Source organism: Capra hircus, chromosome 3, assembly GCF_001704415.2.
Source record: "Capra hircus breed San Clemente chromosome 3, ASM170441v1, whole genome shotgun sequence".
Classification (NCBI taxonomy): domain Eukaryota; kingdom Metazoa; phylum Chordata; class Mammalia; order Artiodactyla; family Bovidae; genus Capra; species Capra hircus.
The window spans coordinates 66,293,926-66,307,663 of record NC_030810.1 but is presented as its reverse complement, the minus strand read 5'-3'; the positions used below and the strand labels follow the sequence as shown (position 1 = coordinate 66,307,663).

General features: G+C 38.6%; 1 protein-coding gene across 3 annotated transcripts in view; it reads left to right on the top strand.

The window, feature by feature from the left end:
- The window catches only part of LOC102170144 (guanylate-binding protein 1), a 104,086-nt gene extending 91,566 nt beyond the window's left edge, over positions 1-12,520 (top strand). Inside the window, exons 1-11 of one of the 3 annotated variants that reach the window (XM_018045707.1) lie at positions 1,021-1,065; positions 1,435-1,634; positions 4,232-4,359; positions 5,274-5,383; positions 5,653-5,849; positions 6,473-6,715; positions 7,566-7,846; positions 8,495-8,707; positions 9,265-9,367; positions 9,610-9,803; positions 10,894-11,651. In XM_018045707.1, coding sequence (XP_017901196.1) covers positions 1,445-1,634; positions 4,232-4,359; positions 5,274-5,383; positions 5,653-5,849; positions 6,473-6,715; positions 7,566-7,846; positions 8,495-8,707; positions 9,265-9,367; positions 9,610-9,803; positions 10,894-11,010 — 1,776 coding nt within the window. In that variant the 5' untranslated portion in view covers positions 1,021-1,065; positions 1,435-1,444 and the 3' untranslated portion in view covers positions 11,011-11,651. Of the gene's footprint in view, positions 1-1,020; positions 1,066-1,434; positions 1,635-4,231; positions 4,360-5,273; positions 5,384-5,652; positions 5,850-6,472; positions 6,716-7,565; positions 7,847-8,494; positions 8,708-9,264; positions 9,368-9,609; positions 9,804-10,893 lie in introns of those variants that run through there. The other 2 variants (XM_018045708.1, XM_018045709.1) reach the window with 2 other exon arrangements.

Below are 13,738 nucleotides of genomic sequence, written 5' to 3'. Positions count from 1 at the left end.
GCAATGCTAAAGGCACCATCATTGTTTACTTTGCCCTTTGCCTTCTAGCAATTCTTCTGCTGACTTCCTTGGCTTGGCACTAGCTCCCTTTATCACCTACCCTCTGACAGCTCTCTCTCCTTTTCAGCTTCTCCTCTCCCTTTTTGCCTCCCCATCCCTCTCTCCTTACTTCTACCCCTCTTCCTTCTCTTCCTGTTTCACTTCTCTTCTACAACATGGGGAAAAAGAACAAAACAGAAAACAGAATTGTATGGCTGGAAATATAGCTATTTCCTTTCAACAAGTTTCTTCTCTAGCTCTCCTGATATGCTTCCTGATCTTTTAATCTTTATTTCATTGTCCTTTTTTCCCTTACAAACACACACATATATGTATATACAAACAATTTTCAGCGACATGCATATTTTCAGTTGTGGGGTTTATCCCCACCTTGTTGTAGGCTATTTATTCTGAAGGTAATAAATTTTAACTTTTAGATCCCTTGCTTCCACAAGCCCATACCAAGGTTTCGGAAGAGTCTTGAGCCATGTGTTTCACAAGGTTACATATTTTTTATAAAATTTGCTAAAGTAAGTTCCACGTCTAGCATAGCAGTGTGAGAAGTTCTGTGGACAATTATTACAGTAGAAATAAGGATAACTAATGAGAAAAACATGCCTTTCAAATCATTAGAAATTGTTCAGATATATATATATATATATATATATCAAGCAATGAACATTTATTCATGAAATTGCTTATTCATAGTAAGAATTAGTGAATAAATAAATAGCAAATCTCTCAAGAGGAGGCAATGGCAACCCACTCCAGTGCTCTAGCCTGGAAATCCCATGGATGGAGGAGCCTGGTAGGCTGCAGTCCATAGGGTCGCTAAGAGTCGGACATGACTGAGCGACTTCACTTTCACTTTTCACTTTCATGCATTGGAGAAGGAAACGGCAACCCACTCCAGTGTCTTGCCTGGAGAATCCCTGGGACGGGGAGCCTGGTGGGCTGCCGTCTATGGGGTCGCACAGAGTCAGACACGACTGAAGTGACTTAGCAGCAGCAGCAGCAGCATACATAGTAAGTACAACAAATCTCTCTGAATCCTATTCTATTTTACACTTAATGTCTAGTATAAATTTTTAAATGAGAATCCAAAAGGAAAGATTTACATGTAAACTAAATGGAAGGTTTTGTGCATGAGGGTGGCTGAATGTTGGCTGATAAGTCACTGTCAAATCAGTATTTTTAATGAACTACTCTGATTGTACTTCTGTAACTTTCTGAAAGGAGGCAGATCTTTCCCTCATCTCTCTCCCTGTTGACAAACAACTTTTGGCCATGTGGGGGGATTCTATGATTCCTCCTTCTGAATGCAAAATAACCTCATGAAAGTTCTTGATCTGTTTAGACTGGAAATTCTAATTTATCCCATATCTTCCTTTGCAGACAAAGGGACATGGCCTCAGAGATCCACATGACAGGCCCAGAGTGCCTCATTGAGAACGCTAATAGGAGACTGCTGGTTAATCCAAAAGCCCTGAAGATCCTGTCTGCCATCAGGCAGCCTGTTGTGGTGGTGGCTATCGTGGGGCTCTACCGCACAGGCAAATCCTACCTGATGAACAAGCTGGCTGGGAAGAACAAGGGTGAGTGGCCCCAGCAGAGCCCAGCCAAGTCTCTCTGTCCATCCACACCCCCAGCATGTAGTGATGTGAAGAGAGGAAGTGAGAGACCTGGGAGGGATACTGAAAGCTAACTTTCAGTCCACAGTTATGTTATTATCGTCATTACGACCTGAAAGAATCAGCTCACCACTCTTTGCACTTTACCTTAGTTTCTTTTTTAAAAGCATAAGTTGTTCCTTTCCTAGAAAGACTAATGTGGTAACAAAAAATAGGTAATGTATATAACAATAAACTACAAGACTCTTACAAAGATATTCATGTAGTAAGAACATTTTCCACTGATCTTTAAGATTTAGAAAAATGTTTAAATTTGTATTGGCTATTCTTTTCTTCAACTGTTGTAAGATACACATAAAACTTACCACAAAATTTAGCACTGCAACTGTTTTTAAAAATTCTGTGGTATTAAGTCAGTTCACACTGTTGTGTAAACTTCAACAACATGCATCTCCATAAACTTCCTCCAACAGGAACTCTGTACCCCTATAAACAATAATGCCCCAACCACCTTGACAACTACCCTTCTATATTGTATATAAATTTGACTGGTCTCTTACAAGAGGAATTAGACATGAGTGTCCTTTAACGATTGGCTTATTTCACTGAGGATAATGTCTTCAAGGTCCAACAATGTTGTAGCATGTATCAAATTCTCTTCCTTTTAAAGGCTGAATAATTGTATGTGATACTAATTTGTTTATCCAATCATCTAGGTGATGGACATTTGGACTGTTTCCTTGTTTTGGCTACTATGAATAATATTACTAAAAACATGGGTTCACAAACATCTGTTCATGTCCTCACTTTCACTTCCATTATACACCAAGAAGTGGAACTACTGGATCATATGACAATACTGTGCTCATTTTTTAAAGAAATGGCCATACTGCTTTCCACAGAAAAGTGAAAGTGGAAGTCATTTAGCCACGTCCAACTCTTTGGGACCCCATGGACTGTAGCCTGCCAGGCTCTTCTGTCCATGGAATTCTCCAGGCAAGAATATTGGAGTGGGTAGCTGTTCCCTTCTCCAGCAAATCTTCCCAACCCAAGAATCAAACCCAGGTCTCCAGCATTGCAGGCAGATTCTCTACCAGCTGAGCTACAAGGGAAGTCCCATTCTGGTGCTTACATTTGGATGGAAATGTAAAACTATACCATTATAATTTCTCACCAGAAACACACAATGGTTTGAATTTCTCCATGTTCTCATCAACACTTGTTATATTCTGGATTTTTCATAGTGGCCATCCTAAAGGGCATAAAATAGTATTTCATTGTGGGTTTTTTTTTAATAAAAATTATTTAATATAGTCAAATTCATTCAATGTTAAATTTTCCAACTTTCTTATAAGTATTAGTCAACTTTCAGGATTCACTAAGATCTACACTAGTGCTTTAAGTACAGTTGATTTACAATATTGTGTTAATGTCAGGTGTATAGTAAAGTGACTCAGTTCTATCTATACATGTTTCCAATTACTTTCCAATATTGGTTGTTACAAGACACTGTGGTTTTGCTTTGTACATCTCTAACAACTAGGAATGTTGAGCATGTTTTCATATGTTTATTGATCACTTGAATAATTTCTTTGGAGAAATGTATATTCAATTCCTCTGCTCATTCTTTTATTTGGGATGATCTTTAGTTTGCTTATTTGTGTTGCATTGTAGGACTTCTTTATATATTCTGGATATCAATCCCTTATCAGATTCATAACTAGCAAATATTTTCTTCCTTTCTGAGTTACATACCTAAATCTGTAAGAAGTGTCCTTTGATACACAAAAATTTTAATTTTGATCAAGTCCAACTCATGTATTTTTATTTTGCTATTTGTGTTTTGGGTATCATATCCAAGAAATCATTGCCAAATCCAACATCGTGAAGTTCTTCTGTGTGTTTTAGCTCTAACATCTAGGTCTTCAAGGGCTTCCCTGGTGTCTCAGAGGGTATAGCGCCTGCCTGTAGTGCGGGAGACCTGGGTTCAGTCCCTGGGTCGGGAATGTGGGAGACGTGGGTTCAATCCCTGGGTCGGGAAGATCCCCTGCAGAAGGAAATGGCAACCCACTCCGGCACTCTTGCCTGGAATATCCCATGGTTGGAGGAGCCTGGTGGGCTACAGTTCATGGGGTCGCAAAGAGTTGGACACTACTGAGCAACTTCACTTTCACTTTCATTTTCTTGTAGGTCTTTGGTTCATTTTGGTTAATTTTTGAGGAAGGAATGATTTCTGTCTTTCACGATTCAGTATAATGTTGCCTATATCTTTTTTTAATACAATCATTATTATTATTTACTATGCTGAGATCATTTCCTTTTATTTCTAGCTTGTTGATTGCTTTTATCATGAAAGGTATTTAATCTTTTCATGTATTCAATATTCTAATTGCCCTGTTTCTCTGTTTCTCTGATTGTAAGTAAGATTAATACTTCTTGTGGTTTCAGTTCTTCTAAACTTGATTTAAGAGATGTTTTAGGACTTGTTAACTGTCATCTCAACTTCCAGAACCAGCTAATATTAAAACTCTACCCTCTCTTTTCCCCATGCCCCCTTGCAGGCTTCTCTCTGGGCTCCACAGTGCAGTCTCACACGAAGGGCATCTGGATGTGGTGTGTGCCTCATCCCGAGAAGCCAAACCATACTCTAGTTCTGCTTGATACTGAGGGTCTGGGGGATGTGGAGAAGGTAAGGAATGAGGATTGTAGTTTGGACTAAGCCCCTCATGTCTGTGTATTCTCTGCACTATTTAATTTTCCTTTAAATAAGACCTTTACTTAACCATGTTTTTTTCATTGCTGTTTACATGCCATGAAACCAAGTTTAGCAACCAGGGGTCAGGAGAACATTCATAAGGCAGAATCCTAGAAGAAGAGCATAGTGGTCTGTAGACAGTGTTCTAATTAATAAAAAGCTATGACCTAAGCCATATAACCCAGATGTGTAATGGTAGAACAAACAAATTCAATGTAATGAATAAAAATCCAATGCAGTGAAAAAACAAATTCAACCTAATCTTATCCTGCAAAGAACTTTAGTTAAGGATTTAGCTTCTGAAGTGCCATACTCATGGATTTAAAGTCTATCAGTACCTCAATGACCTTAGCAAGTTATTCTGATCTATAAAACAGATGTAATAGATCTACACTTGCCTCTGATGTTGTTTGAATATTTAGAAGATAAGAAGTGGAAAGTGTTAGGTGAACAACAATTGTTTAATGAGATAAATACAACTATTATTGCCCCCATATGAAGACAATTGTTCGGTAAAAATAAAGAGAAAAAATTAAATTTGAATTATATTTAAGCCCTTAGAATGTCCACCTGCAATGACTATTTGTTTTGCAACTACCTTCCAATGATCATAAGAGTCCAGTGAGAATCAGGGTAAACCAAAAACATTAATTACAAAACTATTCAAATTTCAAGTCCTATTAACAGTCATTTTTGCTGGGATTTAGTTTCATCTTACAGGTCATTTGTCTCAAAAACAACAACAACAACAACACTCTAGTTACATGAGCATCCTTTTACTACTGCTGATCAGGAAAGTGTCATTAAGAATGAAACACAGTTCTGGTAAAATATGTTCTGATTTCCAGGGTGACAACCAGAATGACTCCTGGATCTTCGCCCTAGCAATACTCTTGAGCAGCACTTTCGTGTACAATAGTATGGGAACTATCAGCCAGCAGGCCATGGACCAACTGCAGTATCCTTTTGGGATCCAAAGCACATCAAAGTCAGAGGGGAGACCAAACTTTAAAAAACAGCTGACTAACCATGAATCCTGGTGAAACAAAAACGAGAAATATAAAAAAGAATTCAATGGCAAGGGGAAAATCCTATAACCTACAGAAGAATTGATACTTGGGATATATGGGTTAAGAACAAAGGAGAAACAAGGCTTTGTATGTGGAACTAATATAGGATGGGGAGGTACTCTTCATTCATGCCAGTTTTCCTTATTTTGCTACTCAGCTATGTGACAGAGCTGACAGATAGGATCAGGGCAAGATCCTCACCTGATGTGGATGAGGTTGAGGATTCAGCTGACTTTGTGAGCTTCTTTCCAGACTTCGTATGGACACTGAGGGATTTCTCCCTAGACTTGGAAGCAGAGGGACAGTCCATCACAGCAGACGAGTACCTGGAGAATTCACTCAAGCTTAGCAAAGGTAAAGGGGACTTAGAATTGGTAAACAGATGACAAAACACTAAGAACTATTGTTCCTTAGTTTTCTGTCAACAGTCGTCTTCTACTTACAGTTTCTATTTCTTCTCAAGGGGTGATTACTAAGGAGTAATGCTTGTTACTAAGAAGTTACTAAGAAGTAATGCTGAATTAATAGATTTGGCTTTAGATTATTTTTCTCCCTGTTCTAAGAATACATTTCTTTTTCTTTTACCTTGCCCTGTGCTGTGATTAGATTGATATCTCCATGCTTAGGGCTTGTGGTGGTGTAATTAGCCAAAGAGTAGGAGTAGAATGGTCATTTATTTGAAGAAAAGAAATGCAGGCATGCACCATCCACAGTTCAGGGCTGGTAAAGGACTGCCACAGGCAAATATTATCCAATCTAGCCTGCCAGTTGGTATTATAAATAAGATTTTATTGGAATAATGTTGTACCCATTCATTTATATTTTCTCTATGACTGCTTTTAGGCTACAATAGGAGACTTGAGTACTCAGAAAAGAGACCATCTGGCTTGCAAAGTCTAAAATATTTACTGTTTGACCATTTACAGGAAGTGTTTGCAAGACCCTACATTAGGTAAATTCCTTTTTTCTTCCTCCAGGTACCAGCCCGAAAGATAAAACTTTTAATATGCCTCGACTCTGTATCCGAAAGTTCTTCCCAAAGAAGAAATGCTTCATCTTTGATCGGCCCACGCATAGGAAGAAACTAGGCCAGCTTGAGGAACTGTGTGACGATGAGCTGGATCCCGAATTTGTGCAACAAGCTGCAGTCTTCTGTTCCTACATCTTTGGCAATTCCAAAACTAAAACTCTCTCAGGAGGCATCAAGGTGGATGGCCCACGTGAGTCCTCTTCCCAGTCTTCACTCTCACTGTTAAGACTAGAGGATGGTGTGATAGCATCCATGTAGCTTCAACTTTGAAAAGTGCACATCTACTGCTGTTACCGTGATAAACTCTAGGTGGCACCAACACTTCTGATGGGTTTATTAGTCAGACTTCGTAGTTGAGAAAAGATACAAAAGGCAAAGAATAAAAGCTCTGAGAGCGGACAATTGTCCTAGTAAACTGGACCTGCCCTGTCCAACATGGTTTTCACTAGACAAGCGTGCCTATCTAAATTTAAATGTAGCTAATAAAAACTATAGAAATTTAACATGCTGATCACACAGCCATGTCTCAAGAGCTCACACTACCTGAAGCTAGTGGCTCCCACCCTGGACAGCACACACAGAGTACTTCCAACATCACAGAAAGGTCTCCTATAATGCTCTGCTAGAATAAGCAAAATGGAGGGCTCATTTTGATTTGCTCCACAAATTTTAATCAAATGTTTCCCATGGACTTACAAGGGTTGATGATACAGACATAAATGAGAGAAATATGGTTTCTGGCCTAACAATGCCTGCTGCTAAAGTGAATGCACTGAATGAATGCTGGACTTCGCTATCCAGAACAGAGGTTCTCAACGTTTGATACATTTATGCCACTTGAGGATCTTGCCAAAGAGGAGGGTCTAAGTCAATCAAACTGGGACAGAGGCTGGGAGTCTGCATTTTTAGCAGGTATTCAGATGCTGCTGAGGCATTGATGCTGTAAGACAAGTGGTTGGTAATAGACATTAGAATTACACAGAAGAGAAAGTTTCCTCACTCCACATAAAATAAACATCATCATTTGTTCTCTACTGTAGGTCTAGGGACCCTGGTGCAGACCTATGTCAATGCCATCAACAGTGGGGATCTGCCCTGCATGGAGAATGCAGTCCTGGCCTTGGCTGAGATTGAGAACTCGGCTGCGGTGCAAAAGGCCATTGCCCACTATGACCAGCAGATGGGTCAGAAGCTGCAGCTGCCCACAGAAACCCTCCAGGAGCTGCTGGACGTGCACAGGGACACTGAGAAAGAGACCATTGAAGTCTTCATGAGCAGTTCCTTCAAAGATATAGACCAATTATTTCAAAAAGAATTAGCGGTAATTGTTTTCTCAAGTTTATACAGCTTAGGTTCTTAGAAAGTAAAATAATAGAAGAAAATGAGATGGGTGCTTATTTTGAGAAAAGTAATTCTCACTAGATATTTAAGTGGTGAAAACCAATCTGTGTTATCATAAGAAGAACCACTTTTTTTATCACATATCTTATTATGCACTGAAACATTTTTCCTTCATGAATAAACAAATATTCTTCCCTATAGTTTCATTACATGCATATATAAGTAGCAGAGCTTCTAATCAAATTACATGCTTATTGTTATCAGACTCACTGGATATTTTGGCAATAAAGAAACTGTTAGTTTTAGTTATCACAAGCAGACTTACATTGAGCCACATTAATTTCATATGCAGTCACTGATCCAATGTGAAAAGCCGGAGTTTATCTCCAAAGGTGTACCATATAGCTAGTAATCACTGCTCTGAAGGTTACCCCATGGTGAAAGGGCTTTAGTAAAAGTCAGAATCTGGAGGAAGGATATGGTCCTGTTGAGTGCCTATAAGTCTGTCTAGGGGTCAGAGACCTTTTTAACTTTTATTTTTTGAGAAGCTTTTCCAGAAATTTCAACATCAAGCTAACATCTTTTCATTCCTCTGTTTATTAACATTTCCTATTGTTTTGCATTAAAGGCCCAGCTAGACAAAAAACGAGAAGACTTTTGTAATCAGAATCGTAAAGCATCATCCGATCGTTGCTCTGCTTTACTGAAGGATATTTTCAGTCCTCTAGAAGAAGATGTGAAACAGGGGATTTATTCGAAATCAGGGGGCTATCGTCTCTTCATTGAGAAGATGCAAGAGCTGAAGAAGAAGTATCTTCAGGAGCCCAGGAAGGGCATACAGGTAAGCAAGGTTGATACACTCTCATTCAATAAACACTGCAAGGAGCCTGTTACACCAGGTATAACCTATGTGCTCATCCAAGAGTCTGCACTCAGTTAACAATTGAGTTATAAACTGGATTACCAGATGTATCCAAAATTTCAAATAATATCATCATTTATCACTCTGACTGTGGCTCCCTTCAACCCCACACTTTCCTCCCTCCCATTTTCCCTCTACCCTCTTTATTCAGATCCACTTTCTCCATGATGCCTTCATTCTCCAACAAGCTCACGCCATATGGGCCCATAGCACCAACAGCTCCAAAATCAGAGCTCTCAGTCAAAAGAACAGAGGATTACTATTTACATATATATCAACCTCTTATAAAGGATTCTGCTTGGGAGGGCACCTTGCTTGGCCAGTCTGGAGCATGTGCTCAGCCCAGTGATAGGGAATCTGACCACCAGGCACACCAGGGCCAAGAGGAGCAGTTCCTAGAGGGAAAAGTGGTGGGAAACAGGAATAAGTGCTTACAGCCATTTCCTACTACTAACCCCATTTTTTCCGGGCCCCAGGCTGATGAGATTCTTCAGGAATACTTGAAGTCCAAGGAGTCTATGACTGATGCAATTCTACAAACAGACCAGACACTTTCAGAGAAGGAAAAGTTGATTGAAGGTGAGGAGCCAGTCAAGAGACTAGACAGCCCTGAAAGCTCTTAAAAGTTCTAACTAACTCTGCTGGGTAAACCTAGGAGCCTCACACTGTAGCAACAGGATAAAAGATGTTTCTTACTTGCTAAAGTCATTTCTGAGTAGGGCATATGAAGTCAGTAGCAACAGTGATAGGTAACTTTAGATGGAAGTAAGAAGCAACTTGGTCTCCACATACATTTTTCTTTTTCCTCTTCCTCCTGACAGTGGAACGCATGAAAGCTGAATGTGCACAGGCTGCAGCAAAAATGCTGGAGGAAATGCAAATAAGGAACCAGCAGATGATGGAGCAGAAAGAAAAGAGCTATCAGGAACATGTGAAACAACTGACTGAGAAGATGGAGAGGGAGCGGGCCCAGTTACTGAAAGAGCAAGAGAGAACTCTTGCTCTCAAACTGCAGGTATTTAACTGCAACACCGTGAGGTTCCTGTTATTCTGTTTTCCTGCCACACTCCCTGTTCACATATGTGGCACAGCAGTGAGAACATGAAGCCCAGAAGAAAGACCTTGCTTGCTCGCTTGTACTTTTCAATCTTTTTTGCCTGCCTGAACTGGCCCCTATAATATCTCGTTGTTAAAAGATTTTATTGCAGCTATGTCATACCCAGTCCTTTTTCACTGTATCTGTCGATCAGTAATAGCTATTATCTGCCAAGCATTATTTTTTTTTAATGGTCTTATCCGTATCTCTTACTTAGTACTATACGAAGCAAGAACTGTTATGTCCCTATTACTTTGGAAATTAAACAGAGGTTCAGATAAGACTAAATAGTTTTATTAGTTCACAATGCTTGGAAAGATACATGAACCGTCTTTGCTACTTAGAGGAATGTATGATTTTTTTCCTGTCACACCTGGGATGAATTTTAGCTCTAAGGGAACCTTCATAAGTAGAAGGATTCCTTAAATCTTACACCACTGTATCCATCTGTTACTCCTACTTTTTTCTGTTCCCTGCTTCTAGTGTGTGTTAAGTTGGGAATATTATGTGGAGAAATTCAGTATGGTCAAGTCTGGTACCCTGATACTCCCTCACCTATATTTTGCTCCCACCGCCACCGAGTTGTGGAAGCTTAGATCAAATTTCCTGATCTAAGATTCAGACTGCATCAGACTTTGAAAAATATTTTTTAATTTCTCTATTATATGTGTATGTGTGTGTATTTAAAAATCAAAATGCATTGAGAAACATTTCATTAAGATTGCCTGCAAAGCTTGATACAATTAATGGGAGAAAAAATTAGAAGGATAATTGAGATTCACCACCATATCAGGAGATATGAGTTAAAAATATTTCTTAACTCAAGAAACTCAGGAAAAGTAATCACAGAGCTAGAAGGCTCAAGACAAACAATAATGAAAATTAATGATGGAGAAAATTTCAAGAAGACATTAATTTTTTTTTTTAATCTATGAAATGTGGAAACTAAACAGAAGTTAGAGATTTTCTTAATGATACACGTTATTCAGTCCCCATTTGTATTTTTTAGGAACAGTCCCGACTACTACAGGAAGGATTCCAAGGGGAGCAAAGACGACTTCAAAATGAAATACAGAATCTCCAGAAGGATATGAATAGGCCAATCTACCCATGTGTCCTAAGCTAAAGAATTAAAGAATAGAGCTTTCCTGGTAACTCTTATCAAAGGCATCACTCAAGAAGTTTAAAACTAAGAAAAGTGTCACCATGTTCGATAATATTTAGGTTTTGCATTTTTATTACACTAAAATGTGCAGACATGCAGCACTATAATTGAAATCACATGTATCATCCTCACAATATTGTCAACTGTGTAACAAGATGCGTTTCACCTCTGTGCCAGCACAGGAGACATCATAAACTAATACCATCAGGAGCTGCTTCTTCCAGATGACCACTAGTTAGACAAGTGGATACTGAGCAAAATCTTAGGTCCAAGTCTTGGGACATAGTTGGTCATGACTTTCACCAAATACACAAGAGGTTCCAATATCAGGGACAACCATTCTAGCTTCTTAGTGAAGATAGTATATGGTGTCCCATTGTCTCCAGACTGCACAGACTGTCAGCAGTGATGTGATTCCTGGGCCTGGGAGTGGGCAATGCTTAGTGGTGAATTTCAAGCTAAAGTAAATCACCTTACGCAGTGATCTAGAATCGCTACAGAGTTTTCACAGGAAGATGGAAGAAGCCTTTAGTATGATTATAACCTGGATCATAAATAAATGGGCTAGAGAAGGAAACTTTTCCTTCTTGCTCAGTTCACTCAGATTACAATTTAATGGGACCCTTTAGAACTTTAGGTGACGCTAAACAAAGTAACAGGATGACAACTGTACATTGTGTGTTTGTAGCAATTTATAACTTGCGAAGATGAACTTAAAATGATGACAGACAATGTGTTAGAAAACTGAGCTAAATTAATTATTAGATTGTTTATAACCTTAAACCTTAGGCAATCTTTTCCCAATTCTTAACAGTCATACTTGAAATCCTGCTTATTTTCCCCCAAGAGAATATGAGTTGTTTTTTACTTCTTTTGACCAGTAAAATAATACTCTTGGTATTACTTAGGACTTTATCACAATTGTCAAAACTCCTAAGTACGTGGTTGAAGTTTCTTAAAGCGATGAAGAATTATTTTCAAACTGGAAATAAATTATACTTCACTGAATTTTACATTTCTGATTTTTAAAATTATTTCACCAAGAAAATAATGTTTTACATTATATAGCCATATATTGGCTAACTTTATTGTAAAAGATGCGATAGTAACTATTCATGACTTTGTGAGCCATATGGTCTCTGACTCAACCGCTCAACTCTGCCATAAAGCAGCCACCGATGATACATAAATGGATGGCATGGCTATGTTTCAAGAAAATACTGTTTTCAAAAACAGCTGGGACCCACGAGCCATAGTTTGCAGACCCTTGTTTTATGTAATAGAAATACTAGTCAAAATTCTATGTACCTGCCTTATGTTTCTTGCATTTGTAAGGAACATGTGAATTAGATTGTAGATGTGAGCATTGTGAAAAGATCATGCAGTGCTTCAAACTATTACATGATAAGAGAAAAGCAGGGACGCAGCTAATGCCACTGAATCTACATTAATAAACCTGCTTGTTTTGGGACTTTTACTCTACTGAATCCCCTTCACTCCCATCAGGATTAAGAATGCCTCCTTCCATAGTTGGGCTAGTGCTGATAAGCAGTACTTCCTTACTCAAATTGCACGTTTATAGGAAACCATATGAGACTCAAAGCATATTAGAAGCAGTATTTATGTAGATAATTCTTTGTACTTTCCAAGCTGTGCTGCAACAAAGGAGTAAGTTAAATACATTTTTATCAGTTGAAGAGACTTCATGATAGAAAAGAATAACTGTTCCTTCAAGATCAAATAGTGCTTTCTTTACTAATCATTTAAAAATCAGAAAAAAAAATCAGAAATTTAGTTTACAGCTAAACTAAATTAGGTAACTTCTTCTCTAAAATGGTAGCAAGAGTTTCTTTAACAGGTTCCAAATCATCTAACCTCTGGTTTAACACTTTTTCTATATTATCTCCAGAAACAAAATCCAGCTGTCTTCCCAAGGAGGCATGTTACTTTCACCAGTGGTCCTTAATCTAGCTAGACATTAAAATAAATGTATTAAATATAAGGATTCTCAGGCCCCTACCCTTCCCCTGACTTTGTGACATAGTAGATCGGATATGGGTCATTGAGAAGTATAATGACAAAAGCACAATTCAAGGTGATACACTTTCAATCTGCCAAAGATACCATATGTTAGAGCCCATATTTGTTGACCCTTATGGGGTTTCTGTGTCAAAATTCTTTTTAGCCTAGAGAAGTATATTTTCTCTAAGTGACACATGATTACTTTTCCTTCTATGAGTTTATATAGGAAATATAGGTTCCACTGATCTAGAGGAAGGGAACACACCATAAAGTGATACTGGCAAAGTGTTAACAGCAGAAGTCCCTGCCCTACTTTGTCCAGGGTCAATAATCTATTAGGCCAATGAAAATGTATTTACTAAAACACACAAATATAAAGATTTAAGAAATATTTTGAATATTTGATACATAAACAGATAAATTAAAAAACATTACCACAATGAATGCATAATTTCAACAACTTAGTTCAGTCCAGTTCAGTTCATTTCGGTCGCTGTCATGTCTGGCTCTGCAACCCCACAGACTGCAGCACACCTGGCTTCCCTGTCCATCACCAACTCCCAGAGCCTACTCAAACTCATGTCCATTGTGTTGGTGATGCCATCTAACCATCTCATCCTCTGTTGTCCCCTTCTCCTCCCACCTTCAATCTTTCCAAGCATCAGGG